Below are 23,205 nucleotides of genomic sequence, written 5' to 3'. Positions count from 1 at the left end.
CGCTGATGGTTTTTTAATATGCACACACGAGAGTACGTCATCTGGTTTTGGGCTCGTTTGTCCGCTTGTCCGTTTGTCCGTTTGTCCGCCTGAAACAATGAAATCGAAATTCATTAAATGAATTTATACATTTAATTTATTGGCGCGGCCTTTTATCAAAAATTTGATGAAGAGGCAATGAAATGGCCGGATCGGATGCCCTCCATTGAGCATGGCATGGTATATGGTATATGGTATGGCATGGTGTTCTACCCACGGCGCTCCCTTTCCGCGGACATTAACAGATGCGGTTATGTTGGTTAACAAACATTTTATTGGCAGTTCAATTTCGATTTTTAATTAAAGCGTGAAATATTTTTGGACGTCATTTGTGCTTCAATGCGCTGGAGTCTCGAATTAATGCCAATTGTGGGAGCTAGTTCAAAATGATTTAGGCAGTTTCTGTCTAAATCATATCTGAACGTGTTTATAAAAGCACTTTCTAGCTCTACTTTCCTGAAAAACAGGCCTTACGCGTCTTATCCGCCGTAAATCCAATTACAAAAGTTGCACAAAAGGTTTTTAATTCGATATTTAAGGCACAAAGCGCTAATTACAGCGGAAAAAGCGACAAAAAAGAAGGAGAAATGCAAACAATATGGATACCGAATGAAAATGCAAACTTGGCTCATCTGTAGGGCTTCCCATCGATTCGAATCGATGGCCCCATATAAATGCCTGCTTATGTATATCATGTATATCATTTTGTGCCGCTTGTGTATTAGCACGACTATTATTCCACGCCTTGAATTCGATTCGAATGGAAACTGAAACGGCAGGAAAATAGTTGCTAAATTGCAAAGAGACAATGGTGGCAATGGTGGCGGGAAAACAAAAAGCATCGATACAAATGCGATTAAATTACAGGCCTTAACTATTTACGTGCTGCAAAATGGAGGGGAATGTGGTGGGGGGAGGTGGGAGGTGGGAGGTGGGAGGTCAGGTCACCCTGTAATTCACATTAAAACCAAGGGGACACTAAAAATGCTCGCAAGTCTGCGAATAAGCAAAAAGTTCGAATGGGAAATAGGAAAATTAAAAATCGATAACATTAAATTGAGCCGACATCGTTTGGTGGGCGGTGAAAGTGGGCGCCAGCTGCTTTTGCATGTGGCTTTCTTTATTTGCCCATATACATATAAAAGCAAGGCGGAAAAACAAAAAGTAAGAACTTAAGCGTATTAAATTGGATTTGATGGAAAAGCTGCAACCAAACATGCGACAAGTTCCACACTCACACACACACACACCCACTCATGCACAAAGGATAAGTAATTCATGTGTGTGTGTGTGGCTGGGAGTGAAAATTTGCATTTGTACATATGCATTATGCGATGGTTAAGTTTTGAGTAATTCATCTGTTTTCCTGCAATTTCGGTGGAATAATTTAAAGCTTTTCAATTTGGCACGAAATTAACCTTTAGCTTGGGTTTAAAATTCAATTTAAAAAGGCACATTTACGAAATACTTATGTCTTTGAAACATTTCAAGTCAGTATTCACTTCTGCTTACATTTCCCTGCATATCCTTAATGTTTTTCACTCGAGCAGCAAAGGAAACTCGAATGGCTCTAAATAAACATTTTTTTCGTATGCATAACTGTCGCCTCATCAATTTACTGTTGACATTTGGCGGGCCACCAAATGGAAATGGAAATGCATTAAAAATTGATTTACGCCGCCTATTTACGCTCATAAATTTGTAGCTATTTAGCGGTTCTCCAAAACAACCAACAAATTGTCAACACACACACTCAAAGAAAACCCCGCGTAGGCAGCTCGACAAAAAAGGGAGCACACAAAAAACTGAAATATTACACTGGAATATTAAAAAAACAAAAAGGTCAGTGGCGGGTGCGGGGGTGTCTTTGTTTAGAGGGGGGTGGGCAAAAGGAGGGCACATACCAAAAAAAAAAAAAAATTTTGGAAAAAAGACAACCGCTTGAGGAGACCAAATGAAGCGCAGCGGAAGCCACGCAAAACGAGAAGTAGAACGAGAACAACAGGGAAAACATAAATGAATCGAAAACAAAACGAAAAACATAAAACATAAAAATAGAATTGACAATGCGTTGACAGTCTGCTGTGTGCTGGTGTTGTGGGGAGCGGAAGAGGGAAGCATCAGGGGTCGGGGGTCAAAGGTTAGGGGTCGGGGAGAAGGGAATAAGGCCAATAGCCCGCAGGATTCAGTCCGAAATGCCTAAGGCTACCCAAAAATGCATTACTAAATTTTCAAAAGTTAGTCATAGCATATTTATAAAAATTTCCTCACATATCCTTAATATCAGCAACACTTCCAGATGTCCTGCTAAACTAAACCGCTTATCTCACAATTTCATTTCAATGCGATGTCCTCAAGGCTTTGAATTACATGTGCATTGTATCAAACTTATCCATCTGAACCGGGATTGAAATGTGGCATCATTAGGATCACGTTTATGGGGATCGGAAGTGACAGAACCCACTCATTGAAGCGTCATATATGGCACATTAATTTTCACTGCACTGAGTGGACTGAGTTAATGTCCTGCCAGTGGACAGGATGGGCAGAAGGACGTTCGGGTCATCTGTCAGATTGGCAAAAGGTCGCCAAAGGATCCGATATTGATTTCACAGTTATTGCTGCTGACAAAGCGCCGCTTTCGAGTGAAAAGTGTAATATTTCAATTTTCAGCCTGCCACAATGGTCAGAAGTCCTATAAATAGGACAATGTGAATGTATCCCAAATGCGAACATGACACAATTTAAACTGGCCGACCCCGGACCCCTGACCTCTGACCACTGGCCAACGGGTCCACCCCCTTTCATTAGACCACCGCAGGGCACCACCTCCATTGTCCGGCATGTCCCGCTTCGGGTTTATTGTTATTGTTATTATGCGAAAGTGTTCCTCCTGCAACTGCCAACTGCGGAAGTATTCCGGCCCATTGTCGCTGCACTTCTACGGCCTGGCCTTCTGGTCGGGATCTGTTCGGGGACCCATGGAGAACCCGGGCACGCGCCATGCGGGGACTAATGACGAGGCCCGAACTACGGAAACCCCCTCAAGTGCTTCTTCCTAGTGCACTGAGCAAAACAAAATAAGCGTGTAGATACATCCAGCGTATAAAATCATAAGTAATACATTTTACATGAATTATTTTAAAAATTAAACATTCGCTTAAAGAGGAAATCTGTATTTACAACTACTACCACAATGGTTAATTATCTTTATATATACATATATATATATTGCAGATATTCCATATAATTCAGAATATTCTTTATATTTTTAAAGTCCATCTAAAAGTTTTTCAGTGTCAATCTGAAATGAAGATTCCTCAGCATTCCATGCTCAACCCCCGAAATCCAAAGGAGTCATCTATCTGTCCATCTGTGGGTGGATGTATGGATGGTACATGTATCTGTATCTGTATATTTATCTGTATCTTTTCCTATCCGTCTGTGCGACTCATAAAGCCGGGCTAAATGATGCAAGCAGCAGCAATGCCCCTTCGGTTGTTGCTGCTGCTGCTGTTGCTGCTGCTGTTGCTGCTGCTTTTGGCACATGACAGCCAGCCAAAAACCAATAAATGTTTTCAAATTTATTGCTTTTCATTCAAAAATTACTTTTGTTTGTTTCGGTTTTCACAATCAAATCACACTGAGATCCATCCCGGCCATCCCCCGAGGATATTTGCCGGACAGGACATCAGTTTTTATATCGCAAATTGTCAACAACAATGCCAGCAATACTACTACACGAGGTGAACATAAAATTGCGTATGGGGATTTACACATCTATGAAATACAAAACAGAAATAGTGCTCGACTTGTGAGCTCTTTGATTATGTATCTCAATGGTTTAAGAACATTGGGTAGATAAACTTTTCGTAGAATGGGTTCTCTTAAGGTAATAACTTTATTAAAATTCCTTTTTAGCCCCACCCCTTAAACTCTTAGATCTTCATGAATTGGCTACGATCGGGAGGATTTATTCCAGTGATTAAGCGAAAGGCATTTCATATTTTAGCCAATTAGGAGAACGATCGCAGCAACAGATCCAACAAGCATCACTAATTGGCAGACGTTTAACACTCCCCCTCTCATCGCGATGAGTGCCCCAAGATGGGACCATAAAACGATTTCCAAATGAAAACTGTAGCCACTCAGCCAGCTACTGCAGATGGAGAGATGGAGATCATCATCATTATTATCATCATCAACGGCAGAAGCAGCTCGATATGATGGGGTTATACGGTAGATGGAAGATGGAAGATGGGTGCTATATGCTATATGGCTGAAGAGTTCCCCCACGCGCCGCCGATGATGCCAATGATTAATCGCCTCGAGAATGTTTGTTTTCATAAACAATTTTTTTAATAGACCCTCGCATATGTTGGCTGTCGGTCGAGTCAGAAACCTGGATCTATCGGGGTCGACGAGTGGGCGGGGTCAAAGAGTTAAATCGATTCGAGTGTTGTCGTTTGTCGGATCTTAATGCAGATGACTCCGATGACTCTGGAGTTCCAATGCAGCTATTTTCGTGTCCTCCGCCTCTGATCGATGCACTCGTGTTGGGAATGTAAAAAGAGTTGATAAATCAAAATGTTTTTGGCCGGAGCCACGAGGCATTTGAACGCCCCCGTGGCCCTGACAAATGAGCTCTTGGTATTTGGGCTTATTGAAGGTGTTAATTGGCGGCAATTAGGATGGACCTTAAGCGGTTGAAATTCATATTTTCCTGCGTATAAATACGTTTAAATTTAGACAAAAAGTCGGTGGTGAAAATAGAAAGGCAAGCGAAGCCAGCGCAAGAAAAACATTGGTTTTTCCCCAGCGAGTGTTGGGTCGCCTAGAAATTTATGAAATTTCTGTGTGCTCTGGAGCTCGAGGCATTCCCAAACAGATTTTTTCAATTAAAAATAAAAAATGTTTTCAACAGGTGACAAAACAATTTTACGGCCCCAGACCGCACGTATGCCATAAAATGGGATTAGCCATCAGGGAGATGAAGACGATCTAAGGAGGCCAGTGGCAGTTCTCGTTTCCTTTCCCGATGCCTTGTTTTGAGTTAAAGGGACCATCAAATATTTTATGCATTTTAAATTGCTGCTAAAAAAGCAGAGCTCTTGCCATTGCAGCCATAAATCTTAGGGCTCTGGAGATGCTCTTTCTGGACCGACAGGTAGATCCCATTGCTGGTCCAAGGACATGCCGACACTTGGCCTCAAGTGCATTATGAATATGAAGCAATAATATATTTATGAACCTCATAACGATGCAATTTATGAGGTCATCTGCCATTGTCTGCAGCTCCTTTGTAGGTCAGTCTTTGGCCTTTGTTTTGCCGATCGGCCAGAAACATAAATACTACTTGGATCGATAGCAAACTGGTTTTTAGAGACTGGAGAAACATACAGCTGTGCAGCATGCGGTGAGTACAGGTGGAAGTCGCTAAGCTGTCAGGCGGCGTAAGGATAACAGGGTTTCTTATCTACCAAAGTGTGGCTCAACATAGGTTTTTAGTTTAACGTGCTAAGGTCTCTTTCTTACAATTTTTATTTACTCGAAATACTTTCCCATCAGAAAGATATAAATACTCATTCAAACTACCTTATATTTCTAATTACTTTTACTAAATTTCGGAAGAAAGCAATAGTAAATATTTATTGAGCCACATTTGCTTAAACATTTTTTTATTAACCAGCATCATCTGGACATTAGTTCCATAAATCAGCAATGACTGGTTCAATAAGTTTGAATTGCTGTTTTTAACTGCCATTAATAGGCTAATGGCATAATGTCCATAACTTGAGATGATGGCGATTAAAAATGTTTATTATGACTTTGTGTTTGCACACAATTTGAATTTTATTATGCCTAAGATTATATGAAAGATTCAAAGATAATATTTCGATCATGCTGAGAGATCACAAATATTCCGCTAAAAGCGAGTATGAAACACAGACTGGTTTTAGCTAATGATATTCATAATGTGACAATGCAATGATTAATTTGTTTGTTTTTCTGTTAAAGAAGAATATAAACATTAGAATGGTAGATTAATAAACCACGTTGAAAGTGTTCAAATCGAGTAGCCATAGAAAACACATGAATGTGTACTTCAGCTGCTTCGAATTCGATTCCCTCACTTTCAGTCCGGCATTCAGTTAGGTAACAGATCAGCCAACAAAATTATCAGAAAAAACATTTGAAAATTTTCCAATTTTTTTACGATGGAGAACGGTCCGGAATTTAGTTGGGAGTACAGTCATGGTGGTCAGGGAAATCCCAACTACTCCCAGGTGAGACTCTCTACGGACTTCGGTATTTATAATTAAAACATGAATGATTTCAGATGGGAAGGAGTAGTGCTCCTTCTGGAGGCGGTGGTCGTCAGTGGCTGCACTCGAACCAGGGGAACACCCACAACTATATGCCCGGCTCCAGTCCACATGGAATGGGTGCCCACCAGAATCACGCATCTCCAGGTGATCCCTTCGCCTCCTACAACCAGAATATGCTGAACATGTACACGAACTTCAAGCCCAGCTATGGTCATTCTCAAGTTGGGTAAGTTTATATAATGGATCCCTAGACTTATCTATTTATTATATTTATTTATTATGCTAGCCCGGCTACGGTCCAAGGAATGGGCCCAGAGCCTGGCCAGGAAATGGGTCAGAGGATGGGTAATGGTATGTCCCAGTCCATGGGATTCGATGAAGGCATGGGTTCGGGCATGAGTCAGGGCATGAGCAATGGGCTCGGCGCTGGAATGCGAGTGGGTTCCATGCGTGGAGGTCAAAGGTTAGCTGGTGGCTACTCCAATCGCTCCAACGGTAATGCGTTTTACTCTCCTTGTGGAGAATACAATGACAATTTGTTTTTCAGGTCTCAACGATTCATACCCCACGCAATCCCATCGAGGTAGTTGGTTCTAGATGAACCCACTAGTTAGTTCCCAACTATATTTTACGGATCAGAACTGGCACTTTATGAATGATATATAGGCTGTCCATATATTGTATTTACAAAGCAAATAAATCGAAATTTTCCGTTTAAGAGGCATAAATAGATCACATAATAAATATCTATCTGCGATCACGTGCGCTTTATCTACAGTTGTGACCGTTTAATTGTAATCGATATTCAAATATGACCGAGGGTCAAACGGTGCCATTAACGCCGGGTGACCTTCTGCCTTTCTGCCCTTCTGGGTGCTGTGACCTCTGTCAACGGGGATCTGTATGGAAATCGGTGGAAATCAGAAGGGATGGGGGGTGACTTTAGTTGCGAGGGGTGGCGCAAGGGCATAAATAACAAATGCAATGTATTTGTATGTATAAATTATGATGATACTATTAGTTAGCATGTCATTCGGCAGCGGGTCTATAAATTACGGACAGGCAACAACTGCAGCGACAACCGCCCTCCCATTTTCGGGGAGCATTCGATGTGCATCCGTTTTTTCGGGAGTTTTTATTAATAAATTTACATATACTTACGATTTCGGGGGCCAGTCGCATGTCGCATGTCCCCACTTGAACACTGGAACTGGAACTCCTCCCATTTCGGAAGTCCCGCGCGTGTGTAATGATCTGTCGCCCTGGATCAGGGCAGCGGATTAATGGTAAACCGAACGCATTTTTCATCGAACATTCCGATGCAGTTTTTCCTCGATTTTCCACTATGTTTTTAACAAGCGCTTTTTTCAAAAGAACTAATTTATATATCTTTTTGTCGCGCGGAGAGTTCAGTAAACTACATGGAAGCGCTCCGGTTATGAGACCGTTCCGTTCGTTGTGCTCCAGATACGGTTGGTTCCGTTCCCCTCTACCCCCTAAGAAACCCTTCGGACAGATGGACGGACGGAGAGACGGATCCCTCCTGGGTGGAATGCCAGTCACGTCTTGGACAGATAGGCCAAAGAATAGAGCCAACCGACAATCACTCCGCCGTTTTCTGCCTTCATTTCAATTCAGTTTTTTGTCTTGTTGTGTGTTTTTTGTTATATATATGTATATATATAACATTAGCTTAGTCCGTGACGGTTTGGCGGGTGGCGAAGGGGTCACAAATAAATTAAAACAATTGAAATTTACATTAACATTTCTCGAGTCGGCCGGGTCTTGTCTGAACACCTCTTTTGTCAGGTGTGCTTAAGAGGAAACTAGAAAAAGTCGAGCATTTTGGACTTACTAAAAAGCCAGTCATACTAATATATTTATATTAATTGAAAGGATTTGAAAATCAGTTTAAGATAGTAAGTAAATTATAGAAATATTATGTTTAACATACTTTGAAGCTTTTATCTCTCTGTGATTTTACTTTACAGGGTATTTTGGAGGGGGCGCCATTAGAGCCATTGCCCTTTCACGTCGAGTAGTTGAAATATCTTGGTGTTATTTTAATTCGTGTGCTCTTTTATTTCTATTTTTTATTTTTGTTTTCCCCTGTTGTTGCGCTGTGTCGGCTGTTTTTTTCGTTTCGAATTTGTTTTCTATGCACTTATTTAATTGTGTTTTTATATTTATTATGTGCTTTCCTCAAGTTGCCTTTTAATGTGCCACATTTACGTAAAAATGTATTTTTAATTTATTTTCTAGACCGCTTTTGTCGCTTTATCGAGCTCATCGGGTTCAGGTTTAATTTCAGATTCGGGTTAAACTCGGGGTCCAAAGGAAAAGGCAAGGCGATAAGCACGCACCATTTTTGGTGGTTTTTGAATTCAAATTGAGTTTTTATTTTCGGTTTTAGTTGCTGTAGTTGCCTTTATTGCCCCGACTTTAGTGCCGTGTAATGAAGGGTTTATGGGGCACTATACAAAGTTATATTAAGTACGGATAAAATGTATTGTATTGTATTTGGTTTTATGGAGACCTTTGGTATGGCGATAGTTTTTGTAAGATGGCTTTGGGGTAATCAATCTAAGTCTGAAATTTAATAGATATCATCATGGACAGAAAGGTTTCTAGTTTAGAAAATGTCTGCCAACACCATTCTTTTTCAAAATAAAGTAACTAGAACTAGGAAAAATAGTTTTTATAGAGTCTAAGAGTCTAAGAGCTACTTTTAAATGCAGAAAAGCCTTTAAACCAAAGACATTCTAATATTAGATTAGGGATTATATTGGTCTTTGTCAGACACTCCCGCTTTTAGACCAAGAGCATATAAACTGCAAATTGCAGAGATTGAAATGATATATACATATCTGCTGGAAGTGAGCTAGCTGATTCAGTAGCTCCAATTTCACGTTGTTGGTGGCTGGCAAAAATAAAAAATCAGACTGGTGGCTGGCCATAAAATCAACACTTTGGTTAGCAAAACAAACCGTTTAATGCAAAACAAACAAGAGGCGACAACAACTAGCCACACCTGGCCCAATAAAAAAACGAGATACATGGCCGACTGTAGTGTTGATAAGGGCGTGTTCCAGAGCAAGTAAAAAATTTTTGCGCAATTTGTTCGACATTTTTGTCGAAAAACCGCAAAAATCAATTGGCAGTTCAAGTGTTCCGTGTGCAGCCCCAATTCAATTAATATGCAAAATGTGTTAGTGACATTTCTATTGAGCGTAATTGAATCATAGCCGACAAATGTATCCCTCGGGTTCTATTTTTCATTCTGCTTTTCCAGCTGGCGCGACAGCCCTGTTTTAGTCCAGCGAGTTGACAACTCTATTCGCCTTCCACCCGCTGCGCCCGATGCATTTATCACGCTGCCTCCCCCGCCGAATACCTAATACCGAATACCCAATCCCGAAACCCAAAAACCGTATCCTAACCCTAGCCCAGATATCAGCGGGTGGTGGCCAATGTCCGGCCGGGAAGCCGGGAAGCGATTAACCTTCCCGTGGAGTGGTGTCAGTTTAAAGTTGCCATTAACACGCCATTGTTTGGCCTTTATACTCGGTTCCCACCCCCATCAGCCGAAACTATAGATATTATCCGGATAGCCGCCGGATCCCCGATCTAATTTCTTAGCAGTTGATTGATATGTCCAGCAGTCCGGCGAAATTAGAGACCATTTCGGAGGGAAACTGTCTGAAAATCTTTCGTATTTCAATTATAAAAGTATTTTCTCCCTTAAACTTTAAATCTGCAACGCAATCCGCTTTTAGATCTTTAATTTGAAAGCATCTTGTTGGTGATAAGCTCCCACATGATAATAGTAAAATTTAAAAACTTATCGTTCACTACTCAAGAACTAATTGCCATCAGACTGACCAAATCAAATCGCCGTAGAATGAAAACCGACATTCCTTGATAACCATAAAACGCATTCGAGGGGTCAAAAGTAATCAGGAAATAGTTGCCATTACTTGGAGCGGGTAAACGACAGCTGCCGGCCGGTCAGTCATCGATTTTGTTTGTCTTTCCACTCGAATCGATCGAAAAAAGGGAGCAATTCCAACAATTGCGCTAATTTCGAATTAAATTTTTAATCTGCAGCTGGACGAGCAGTTGCCAGCAACAAATCCACCCACATGCGTGGCTCCTTCTCCTTCCGGTTTCACCCCTAGTACGGGTCATCTATATATCGATCCACTGACCGCCGGTCATCAATGGGCCACACCCTCACTACCTCACTTTACCCACACTACTCTCGAAACAAAGACAAACGTCAAAATTAACGAAGGATTTGGCGATTTAACGCTCAAAAACCAAACACAAGATGAAATGCGACTCGGTCCGAAAGAGCGAAATCAAAACTCACACAAAATTAAATTCCAAGTGAAGGGATGAGCTGGAGAAAGGCGAGTCCTAAGCCGATTTGGAACGCCCACAACAATTTGTAACGGCCACCGGACAAAGGTCCTGGCACGAGACGAGTGCGTGTGCCACCAACAGGATGGCCACGATTTCTGTATAACCCGACCAGGCCCAGGATGCGTGGCCTCCTTTGGCTCCTAACTGGAGGGTCAGCAGTAGGGATTCGAGTTGAGTGTGCACTGAGCGAAAAAATGAGATAGAAAGCAGCGCAAGGAGTCGAATATAACATGGCAACATGCATTAACTATGCATGATTTTTGTTAAATATATTATGGAAAATATTATATTATATATATTCAGGACTTTTAATTTAAATTTATTGAAAAATCTACTACTATAAAGTAAACAATGTATATTATCCTACGCTTAATATATATAACTTTTTTTCTGCCAGTGTGGCCACGCGTCAAAATCAAATCTTTTAGGGACTTTTCGCCTTTGTTTGCCACTTTTATTGGTGGCGGCTCTGACGCCCAGATAAATCCCGACTCAGACGGCGTCCAGTCAGCCAGGTGTTCTCTGACCCTCAGCCCCTACGCCCCTGACAAAAAAAAGAGGGGGAATGGGAAGGGTACATACACTGTGACCCTAACTGGACAACGCCCTTGATCATCTAGTTGTGTATGTGTACAATTCCTTATTGTCTCGCTTTTACGGGCGCTCCATTGTAAAGTCCTTTAATTGCTGCTGATTGAGTTTTATTTTGGGTGCATCGATTTTTCATCGCCAGCAGTAACTGCAACTGAAAGGAAACAGATACAGATACAGAAACAGAAACAATCGAGGACAATGGCCAGCACTTTTGGTGTTGACGTGGCGATGACTGTCCAATCTTGACCCATTCACAAATAAATGATGGAATAGTTCGTAGAAGTAGTTTCGTTTATTGAGCAAATCAAAAATCTAAAATTTATTGAGCAAAATATAAAGTCAATGTATTGAATATAACTTTGTTCTTTTTAAATAATATAATATGATTCTCCAAAAGGCTGCCTCTAAACCTGTAAAAAGGCTTTAGTATAAAAGCTGCTACTCATTAATCTTTCATCTTCCCAGTTGAAGCTTCCCAAAACTCGTGCTAATATTCAATTTCCCAACCAACATACATATTGCACTAAATCCACCTCATATTGAACCATCCTTACCAAATCCAATCCATGCAATAACTCATCCGATTTGACTGGCAGACGGAGCTCCCTGATGTTGGTGGATCCAACCCTTTGGCGTAAAACAGGGAATGCATAAAAGTGTCAGGCAATCTCATAAACAGCACATAAAATCGAGAGGAAGGCAGGTGGAGCAGCAATATCTATGCATAAAACGCGTGGCCGCAGTTGGGATTGGGTTGCGGCTGTTGGAATATCTTATTTCATAAGCAAATAAGATATAAAGCTAACTGCAAAGCGAAACCCCTTTCACCAGACCGAGAAAGCACGCAGATGAAGACAAAGTTTACGCAGATTTTGCGGCAGGGAAGCCAGTGGAAAAGCGCGCACCGAGAAAACGCCATCAAAATTCTGGCCACACCGCTCACGTATCCTGTATCCTGCCGCCAGTTGCCCCAAGGGACTTTCGCCGGCGAAAGGGTTGCGACCGCACCTTCGGTGGGTTGGGGATATAGGGTATGGGAATGGAGTTGGAGTTGGAGTTCTGTTGACAAAAGCTTTTGACTTTCGGCTGTGTGGCTGTGAAAATCGCGCCGAAACTTTGACCAGAAATATTTAGCCAGACAAGCACAACACGCCCCCAAGGAGCAGTCGGCGGTTTTCCACGGCATTCATAAATTCTGGGGTTGGTAATTGAGGTGATGGGGTAGAGGTTTCCTCCCTCTCCTCTGGGCCCTTCTGGCTTAAAGCTGTTTGTGCGTGCCACAAACAAGTTAATAAACTTGTCAAAAAATCCACGAGGAAGCCCCTGGGTAATGAGCATGAACATCGAGACTTATGAACTGGATATAAAGTGGAGATATTTGCTTAGCAGTAAGCCCATGTATACGCCACGTATTTGGTATAAGTTCGATATCAATATACTTTACTTTTTAATAATGCGTCATTTCTATTTTATTGTGATATGTTGGGAAAAATGTAATATACAGAAAATAACAGCATTTAACACTCGCCAATTGGTTCAGCGCTCTTTTGTTTACTCAATGTGCATTTTTTATTACACTTATGACTTATGAGGGTGTCCAAGCTTGCAGGTTGAACTGCGTAATCGATTTGGCTCCCCAAAAAGTGACAACACCTGCTCGCAAGACAAAGGATTACACAGGCGTGATCCTGGCGGTGCATCTGCTTATGAAGATATGAGGCATAGATATGGATACATTGAGATATGAAGGTGTGCCTGGGGCCTAGGATGCCGCATAAAATTCAAATAAATTTCCAACTCGTTCGCCGGCAGTGTGCGAGTTCCATTTTTCATGATCAATGGGGGTGAGCGAGCATTAACTGCAGCTCCGACTTGGGCATTAAGGCATTAACTTTCCCGTTCACGTTCAGTCGGCATCGGTGGCTTCACTGGCTTCGCTGGCTTCCTCTTCCCGGGTGCTGGTGGTAACCATGTTGGGCACCAACCCTTTCCCATACCTGTGCCCATTCCCATTCCCAATGCCATTCCCCTCCTTTCCAGTCCAGTTCAGCGGGCGGCAATTCACAATTTTATTTTCATTTTATTACACGAAACAAAGACAAATTACATAAAATATGTTTGCCACTTTCAGTGCGCGTATGTATCTGCATCTGTGAATGCGAGTATCTTGTGGATACGTCGGCCCACACCTTGCGGCTGCGTTTTTTATGTAAATTGCGCCGCCGTCTCAGACATCCGTATGCCCATTAATGCCCAGAGACAGAGAGACAGAGAGAGGAGAGACAGAGAGGGCCGTATGGCATGAGAAAGAGATGGGCATTGAGTTCATCGCGCCTGAAATTGCTAAAGGAAGTTGTTACTTTGTAATTAAAATTTGAGATTGATTAACTTATTGTTCGTGTGAGTTTTACAACCCGAAACTATTACCGGCACTTTGATGGTTTGATTTTGGCCCGGGCTCACTTACAACTCCGCTGCTCCTCGACGTCCTCAAGCTTTTGATTTTTATGATTCCTTCACTCAGGGCAAAAAGTTGTTGAACTCTGTTTAATGAGACCAGAAATCTCATTCTGTCTCTGACTAGGCGTTGGTTTTAATTGTGCGCAATTAATCGCTCGACGTTTTAATCTGAGTTTAGAATTTGATTGGCTTTCGCAGCAGTCTCTCCTCGAAATTGGAGTCAAGTTTCTGGCTTATTTGTGGCTGCATTCAGAGCAGCTAACCTACATAAATCCAAACCCTTTTGATATTTCAAAGGACTACTATGCCAGCAAAAAAGATTTCGTAGAACATCGTAAGCTGAAATAGAAGACTTTATTAAGTTGACTGAAGGACTTTTGCAGAAGCGCCTGAGACTTTAGAAACCCATTTTTTTTAAGAAATAATCTCAATTTATATTGTAAAATATATTAACAATAAACTTGTTATACTTTCTAACATCACATTTCCGGTTAAGACTGCCGTACATTTCATAAAAAGTTACTTGGCTTAAAAACTTTTATTGCATTTTCATTCCACTTCAACATTTTCAGTGGTTCTTTCGCTCGTTTTGGGGCCGCAAATTGAGCAGAACTCTTCAGCTTGAAACCTTAAGCCATAAATAACAAATTTTTATCTGAAACATTCGCCGAGGCGAGCGCCAAAGTTTCGGACATTTGCTCGACCGAGCGTAGACTGAAAATAAAAAAAAAAAAAAATACGAAAGGCGAAAGGCGAAGCTCGCAATTCGAGTAAAAATGATGGAAATAAAATACGGAAAGTACGATAGAGTCCATGTGCCGGGGCAGGAAACTTTTCAGTCACGAATCGAGCTCATGTCCTTGTTTGTATTAGGCGGACGTGTGCCAGGCTGCTCAGAAAGTTGCGCTGTCCATCAGCTCGGGGCTTATTGCTTACTTATCTGGCCGGGACTGGCTCTGGACCATCGTGGACCATCCATCGAGGACCATCCTCTCCGGCGACTTATGAAATACTTACTAACGGCTTTATTTGACCAGCTCGCCACCGGACTGCTGATGAGCCGGATGAGGGGGCCAAAAAGGACACCTTGATGCACACAGCGAAATGCTCAAAGGAGACGCCGCTGCTCGGAAAATATTTACTCAGCCAGCAGGACTCACCACTCGCTGTTCATATTTTATTTATGTTTACGTTGAACCAAATCAATTCCAATATGAGAGGGTAAATCCTTTTATGCGGCGGCATTTCCCATTTCGCATTTCGCCAGATGAAAATCAATTTTTAAACTTTTCGTAATAATCCCCCCCATCGCACAGTATGTATCCTTGAGCACATTTATTTGCCATAATACGGGATGTACGTGATCTTGCCGGCGAAGCAGAACAGAACCATCCCATCTGCACTGAATTGCAATCGAATTCTGGCTGGAAATTTCACTTTGACCGTATGTGGTTGAGGCTTGGAGATAAAAATGATTCCATATGAATTATAAATTGCTCGATTTATGCACATTTCCACGGCCACTGGCAATTGGCATTGGTTGTGAGGCTTTTAGGTTAAGTGGTTTTATGGCCCTGTTCAAACGGCAAATCTTGGGTCAAATGTGGGAAATGAAGTTGATGATGCATATCTTGATGCTCCTTTTTGGGCGGTACATAACATAAAATCATAATTCCCATCATACCTCAGTCTATTTATTATTTATTATTATTTTTTGTTTATTTTATTATTTATTGCTTCAATAGTTTGATTTTCGTACTAATAATCTAATGAATAAAGTTACAGCTGCCCAATCAATAATTAATTGTATTATCGATTAGACCGAACACAGTAGCCATTATGGTTACCATTATGGCTTAAACCGGATATATTTTTTTGGTAGTTTCGATTCCGGTCGATTTGATTGCCAGTTGGTTTATTTTCATTGTTGCTGATATGCGGTGGGGCTGGGTGAAAGGGATTGAGATATATGTAATGCTCGAAACCGACTATAAAATGCTTTCTTATAATTGGTTTTCGATTGCACACTTGCACTATTGAAAAATGCTTCAGCTCTTTTTCAAGTTTTATTATAATTGAAATTCCCGAGCGGCGATTAATGCCAACGAAAATAATTCAAATAAATTAAAATGCAATTAAATAAATCGAACGAATTCGCCGCGATACGATGCAATGCGATGTGATTCGATTCGAGTCGGTTCAAAACCAATCGGATCGCGAGAAATTGTTGAAAAAAAAAAATAAAACAAAAAAGAAGCAAAAATTGTAGACGCGCAATATTTTTTATGTGCTGATTAAAAAACATTCCTTGGATATTGGCCAAAATATGCAGCGAACGACGGTTCCGAGGCATTTAATTTGCATTTACGATGAATCTCTCATTGCAATTTTATTTTTTTTTTTACTTCTGCCTTTTGGTGTTTTTCATTTTGTATCTGTATCTGTATCTCTGCGGCGGCATCATCGATTCGGATTGATGGGCTGCTCGACAGTTGTTCTTGTTTCATTTCATTTCGTTTTGTATTTTGTTTTTTGCATTTTTACTTTATTTTTAATTGTAATGACAGCTCATTGGTTTCTTTGAACACTACCAAAGGGGATGGGCGAAGATACTGTCGACCGACCGATGCTGCAATTAAGAGATAAAAATATAATTATTGCAATTGCACTCGAGCAGAGGAGTTTCAGTTTATCTGTCAACGGCTCACAAGTGAAATGAAAGCAATGTCGTCTTTGTCTCAAATTCCTATCTATACCTACGCTTTGGAATTTGAAAAAGAAAAAACACAGAATAACCACAAACCAAATATCATATTTAAAAGGGTATTCAATTATTCGGTTCGCTTAGCTGATTTCTATTGTTTTATTTTGAGATCTGCACATCCCGCTGGCTGAAATGCCAAACTACAATTACACAGCAATTATATCGATCAGTTTATTTTCCTTTTCGTGATTGCTTTTTTTCTGTCTAGATCGCTTTTTTGCTTCTGCCTTCGGGTTGTCAATTCGCGGCAAATATCTTTATAGCAATTTGTGTTGTGGTTTTATTTACTTTGTGTGAAATCAAATCGAACCTTGTTAAATGTTAAATTCGGTTGACATTCTGCTTAAAATTGTGGTTATTTCGGGAAGGTTCTTATTGAACTGCAATTTGCCCAGGGACGGGACTTGATTTATCTGGTTGTCACGTTTTTTTTTATAGATTGCTAATAGTGGTGAAATAGGTTGGTTTTTTATTTAAACTATCAAGAATAATATGTTTTCGTGGTGTTTAAAAATGTATAACTCATTTACAAAATCTCAAATTCGTGTCATGATTGTTAAAGTAATACTTCCTGTACAAAACATTTGGACCCTTTGGATTGTACTTAATTATACTCCAAAATTAATGGCTACTTGCAGTTTTACTATTTACACATTTTCATGAACTTCTGAGGAAAGGGAACTGCACGAGGCTTGTGGGAAATTAGCATAAGGTTGGGGAAAGGGTTCAGATCTACATATATACATATGGGGAGGGATGGGGATAGTGCGTGAGTGTTTGGAATGGCATTTAGCATTTCGTTTGGCCCACAGTCGTTGCGACTAAGTTGCGACGTGTCCGCCGCTGTTACATATATGTATATATTTTAATTCGGTTTCTTTATTTCATTTTAGTTGGCAATAATCAGCGACGCCACGCCGTGCATATCAATTACTCGGCCAGCAGTAACTAGTAATGGAACCGCACTCACCGCAACACCCCTGTCCGCTCCTCCTTCCCCTCCGCCTGCTCCACCTTCCCGTACACCACCCGCCATAATTCTAATGTCGACCCAGACATGCCGCAGTCACACGTTCAAATTACCCCAATTTCGTGCGGGCAGCGACGGCGAATATGTAAAAAAGTGTTCATAAATGAAATGTGAGGGACAGAGCCATCGTCTAAGCACCGGAAAAAAACTCAGATCTTTCAGATAGGATAACAAAAATGTAGATCTCTTGCTGGGTATTAGTGTCGTCTATATAGAGGGTAAAAAATATAGGTTTAAGTACTAAAAATCTTAAAAAAGTTGTCCTTTTAAACCACACTTCAATTATATTTTTAACTCTGCTTATGCTATGTATGTATATTTTCTCCCAGTGCACGGGTATGTATTACTTGAGCTATGGGAATGGCTGAGTGAATGGAAACAGTGCATTGTCGCTTGTTTTTTACAACTAACTGGGCCGATTAGCTTCCCGAATTCGCGCACACGTCCCGACCATAAAAGGCGTCGCACCATCGCTCTTTAATCTGCTATAAAAATTTTGACGAAAATTGAATTAATCGCATAGCAGTGGCCCGTATCTTGGCCGAAATATCGTGTGAAAATTGGTTAAGTACGGAGCTTGATTTCAGTGGAGCACCGACAATTGCAACGAAATTAAGTTCCCACAAAACCGCACTCTGACGTTGACTTTCTTTTGTGAAACTGAAACTGAAACCGAAATTACAAATCGGACCATGTGCAATTTCCGCAATGGGAAGATCCCAAACTCACTCAAAAAGATTTCAACACCGATTCGCTATGCACTATAAAGACACCAGACACTTGAGCCATATAAATCATCGTGCAGGCTCGTAAAACCTCCTGGTTTCATTTGGGACCAAGGTTCAGAACTTCTGCGGTGGCTTCAGGGATACTATGTTTAACTTTAAGCTTCGCTGGTTATAAACTTAAAAATATATATGTAAATACTTATATCAAAGACTTGCTGACTTACTTCTACAAGAAGCAACTGAAGCTTCTGTTTTACAAAAGATTTAGTCTTCGGTTAACTTATTTGATAGATAAGTAGACAAAGACGAACAGTAAGTAAACTCCTGTTTAAATTCAAATGATCGAAATTTGTATCACCTTTATGTCTAATATATCTTTTAAAAACCCCAAAAGTTTCATCCCTGGTCAGCTGGAATCGCTTTGATAAGTCATAACCAGGCGTAACCACTGACACCTCCATAAAAGCCGCCAAGAAATGCCGGACCCAGTAGGTCAGAGCACGACGAAAGCTCTGGTGGGTGGCTCGAAGAATTCCAGGGGGATTGTCTTTCAGAAATAAGTTTAAAATGGAATAACCGGGAAGTGGTGGGGACCTAGGGCCACGTTCGGTAGTTTTCATTACAACGGCGCGGTGCGTCGAATGGCCAAGGAGAAAGATGACTAGAGGCGAAATGGACACTTAAACTTAAACTGGGCAAGCAACCAAATGGACGGGCAGAAGGCAATTAACCGATTTTTAAATATGTTTGGCCAGCTTTATGACTCGATTACAGCTGGCCAAGAACCAAGAACCAAGGAACTCAGGGCCGAGAGCAGAACTTTTTACGGCCGTTGTGAATGCGATTTATTTCGATTATGGAAAGTCGCTGATTTGGAACTAATTACCCAAACGATTTGCACCTCGACTTGTGAATGGGGCTCGAGGAGTTGTGCTTACAGCACGATTCAGTGGTGTAAGGATCCTGTAAAGGCATCGATCACTAGCATTGAACACAAAGGTACTTTATTAGAAGAATTAATTACATTTTATGGTTGCTCTGTAGTGAGTTAAACGAATTATTCCCAAGGGCCAATGGTGCGGTAATGAGCCATTTAATTTCTGCTACTTTTCAACTCAAAATGCCATTTACTTCTTTGAAATATGGCTGACAGTCAGATAGAATTGAACATTGGGTAGAAGCTTTTACTTGTTATTTCTTGTAAGTGGGCACCCAGTTATTTCTGCTAACAACATTTCTTATAATCGACTAGTTGCATATACACCCTATGAAAAAATGAATATATTCTATTAAAATAAACCAAGCTAGTAACTCAAAGCAGATCTGCTAGCCGCTTATGACCTGGCCAATTAGGTATTGAAATTGTTACAGAGCAGTTGGCATTCATATTCATGCATTTCCCATTCAATCGCACTCGAATTGTCGCCGCAAATTGTCATAACTCTCGATGTCGTCGCATAACTCACCCGGTATCTGTATATCTGAATATCTGTATATCTGAATATCTGTATATCTGGATATCTGGATATATGGGTATCTAGGCATATTCGAACGACGGCAGTTGTTGTTGACCGTGTCAAGGTGTCCGCATGACTTTGTCTCTGCTTTGGCAATTTATTTATGGGATAGCCGGGCCAAAACAACAGCAACGGGTTGCATCGATCGCTGCTCGATAAACGACTATTGCCATTGCAATGGCAATACAGTACCAGTGCAATATCAACTGCAGTTGCAGCTGAGCTGGCGGAAAAGTTAAAGCGACAAGTTATGAATATAAAATATGCATAAATATGCAATGTAAACGCAAGCGCGGGCACGAATAAAGCATGTCCAAGTAATATCAGCTTATAATAAACTAAATTATTAAACAAATGCAAATGCATATGCCATTCCCCTAGCCTTATCTCCCGTATCTCCGATCGAAAACTAGAAGTAAACGCTGTTAAAGCTCCCGAACACACACAGCTGCCCACACGATCACTTGCCATGGATTGGATATCGATACCCAGGCCATTCCACTTCCATGTGGCAAGTTGGCCTAAAGACCATCGAACGCCGCTTAATTTGTTGGTTCTACAAATCGGCGATGTTGGTGTGCAGATAGCCACATACTTGGCTTTTCTCAGTGGATTTTTTCGTTTGAAAGTCGTGGGTGGTTTTATTAAAACCACTTTGTATATCTCTTAAAGAAAGCAAACTATTTCACCAACTTTTAGAGCTTGTCTATAGCTTGTAAGGTAACTGAATGCTTTTTCATTTTGGGATTTACGTAGTTTTGATATAGTTTTGGAATTCTTTCCATCTGAGTCATGCCCGAAAAGTCTTCTTTTTGGCAGTATTTCAGTTGCCGTATTTTTGGCTAATTCATGCATATTTATTTTTACTCCTGCCCCTTTTTTTTCTGCTTGTATAAAATTAGTGCGCTTCTGAGACATTGACAGTCGTTCAGAAGATCCTGGACCTTGACGTAAATCATATTTGAGATGTCGCATCCTGAATTCGCAGTCGGAATTCCATTGACGAATTGGTTCCGCCATCCCATGTTCATCTTCATCAGGCCGCCGCGTTTTTGTTGCGTTTGGAAATTGCTTTGGTGGCGCCTACTTAACGTCCGTCCCGCGACGTGAAAACTTACTTTCTGCCTTTCTTTATTTGTGTGTGCTTTTGTGCTTTTTGCTTTTTGCTTTTGCCGGATCGTGCGCATTCCGCTGGATTCCGCAGCCAAATTGATGGCGCCAAAATTCAAGAAGCCCACTGGTTTTGGAGGCCCATTCCCAATCCCAGTTCGCCTGGGAAAGGCAAGAAGTCAGTGGCAGACGACGGCCGTCGTTCGCATGACCATACCCACATCGATGGTCAAACGGTGCGCGTCATAAGGATAATATGTATGTGGCCAAGGCAGAGGGGCTTGAAAACTAAGCTAGAAAGTAATTACCTTATTTAATAACTTTAAAACTGGGTTTGTTAGGATTGATCATGCCATTTTATAGTTTGTAGATCAGCAAGAACGGACTTATGCCCAAAGACCGCACTGTACTCGGTTGGAGGAGTGGAGCATTTGTCCCATAAATGTCATTTCGTCAGAGTTTTTCACGTCGCCGCTTAGATGTCAGCTCTCAGGGGCCTTGGAAGCTCGGCCTTAAATTATTCTACGCACAGTCGCGGCCGTAATATGAATTTTGAATACAATTATTGCAAAAATGTTTCCCCCAGCTGAGCGCAAAAAAAAAAAACGAAAAGCAAATAAAACTGCAAAAACTGCAGCGAAGGAGGGAAATTCTGCATAGTCGGTCACTGGGTTTTGAGTTGCAGCTCTTTGTATCGATCGATCCGCTATTTGCGTGCCGATCTGGCGATTCATTAATAAAAATTATGTCAAAATAATCACGCCACCAGTGAAGCCAGGAACTAAGGAGCCTGGTCCTTTGATAAATGAGTCGCCTCCAGGGTGCACTCGAAACCCTTCCTGGGGATCAGGGATCAGGAACTCAGCGGACTCAGGGACTTAGGGACGTGGACTGCAGCGACTTAATTACATGTGCAAACTCTGAATTTGAATGTCATCATTAGTGGCGCCGAGGTAAAGAGGAGAAGAGGGGAAAGTGCGGCTTGTTCGACGCGACACTGATCCGATTCCGATTGTAAGTCCGATTGCCCGGTACGGCCGGATCATTAATTACTTTATTACGGAAATCAAAATGTCAGCTTGCCTTTCAGCACTTCGCTTTTCGCTCCACTCGCTCGCATTCAAAATGTTTTCAGTTTCAGTTTGGGTTTTTGGTTTCGGTTTCAGTTTCAGTCTGTTTGTGTACGTACATATGTATGTATAGTCAATTCCCCTTCATGTCACAGCGTGTGTTTACATAATGCGGAAAATTAATGATGAATTTGTTGGCTAAGTGACGCCGAATCGCCGTATCACAATCACAATCTGAGTTGCTGACGCGCCAAAAGTTCAAAAATGATTAATTGTTTCGATTACACGCGGGACAGACAATTTTTTAATTCTCCTTAATGATTGTAAAAAAATAGGGGAAGTAATAGGAGTATGGGAAGAGTTTGTGAGAGAAAAAGGAAGCATTTAAAGGAAAATTTTAATTTTGAATTAATAAACATTGTCTAACTTTGTATCTGTATCTGTATTTGTATCTAACTAGATTCAAAAATGTCTGAATCTTTTATAGAAACAGGAATACAACCAATAATCTTATTTATAATTGACAGTTCTAAGAATTTATATCTGCGAATTGAAAGAATCATATATCTCAGGAAATAAGAACACGAAGAGCGTTCTCTATTATTCAAGAATTGGTTTGGTCATCCTGGGCAATTATCAAATAATTAAAACCCGTTGAACCTGAATACGAATGCCTCCACAACAAAACAGGTTGTCTTACCAAATTTTGAGCTCTGGCCAAACTCCGCTGCATCGCCTTCCGTTTCATCTTAATTTGCATAAGCGCCGCGCACAAATCCGCGCTCCACATTCAACACGCGACTCGGGATTCAGATTCGGATTTGGATTCGGATTGAAACGCGGATGGAGTCCATTTGGAATGGGAATGGAGGGTATCTTGTGGATACCTGGCCATATCTCAGGAATTGTCCGCGGGGACATTCAATGTGCAGGCATAACAAATGAATTATTGACGTTTTTAAGCAATATTCGCCAATATGGCCAGCAAACAGCAAAACAGAAAAAAACAAAAAAAAATGGAAAACCGAAACTCAGACTCAAACCCAAATCGAGGACCAGACACACAAGGTACGAGCTGTTGAGAGATATGAAAATTGTCAACGTGGGCTTTCATTTGCTTAATTTAATTTCGTCTCTTT

At 41.1% G+C, this 23,205-nt stretch overlaps 1 protein-coding gene and 1 long non-coding RNA gene across 3 annotated transcripts in view; one reads left to right on the top strand and one right to left on the bottom strand.

The window, feature by feature from the left end:
• Positions 1-6,165: 6,165 nt before the first annotated feature.
• LOC6527263 (hyphally-regulated protein) lies at positions 6,166-7,096 on the top strand. Its single transcript, XM_002088321.4, has 4 exons — positions 6,166-6,326; positions 6,380-6,594; positions 6,655-6,863; positions 6,916-7,096. Exons 1-4 carry the CDS (start codon positions 6,258-6,260, stop codon positions 6,963-6,965), a joined length of 543 nt encoding a protein of 180 aa, XP_002088357.1. The 5' UTR covers positions 6,166-6,257; the 3' UTR covers positions 6,966-7,096.
• A 6,346-nt stretch (positions 7,097-13,442) lies between these two features.
• The window catches only part of LOC120320668, a 30,078-nt gene continuing 20,315 nt past the window's right edge, over positions 13,443-23,205 (bottom strand). The window contains exons 2-3 of one of the 2 annotated variants that reach the window (XR_005560189.1): positions 13,777-16,476; positions 13,443-13,721 (exon numbers count right to left, since the gene is read on the bottom strand). This is a non-coding gene — a long non-coding RNA (uncharacterized LOC120320668). Of the gene's footprint in view, positions 13,731-13,776; positions 16,477-23,205 lie in introns of both variants that reach the window. The other variant, XR_005560187.1, reaches the window with a different exon arrangement.

This window comes from Drosophila yakuba, chromosome 2L (assembly GCF_016746365.2).
Source record: "Drosophila yakuba strain Tai18E2 chromosome 2L, Prin_Dyak_Tai18E2_2.1, whole genome shotgun sequence".
Taxonomy (NCBI): Eukaryota; Metazoa; Arthropoda; class Insecta; order Diptera; family Drosophilidae; genus Drosophila; species Drosophila yakuba.
The sequence above is the reverse complement of the archived record's forward strand: the minus strand, read 5'-3'. Positions and strand labels throughout refer to the sequence as shown.

Excerpts from the sequence above, each read along its gene's own strand:
- LOC6527263 (XM_002088321.4), top strand. The coding sequence starts at position 6,258 with ATGGAGAACGGTCCGGAATTTAGTTGGGAGTACAGTCATGGTGGTCAG. Across the intron at positions 6,327-6,379 it reads GAAATCCCAACTACTCCCAG|ATGGGAAGGAGTAGTGCTCC; the intron begins GTGAGACTCTCT and ends GAATGATTTCAG. Across the intron at positions 6,595-6,654 it reads TATGGTCATTCTCAAGTTGG|CCCGGCTACGGTCCAAGGAA; the intron begins GTAAGTTTATAT and ends TTATTATGCTAG.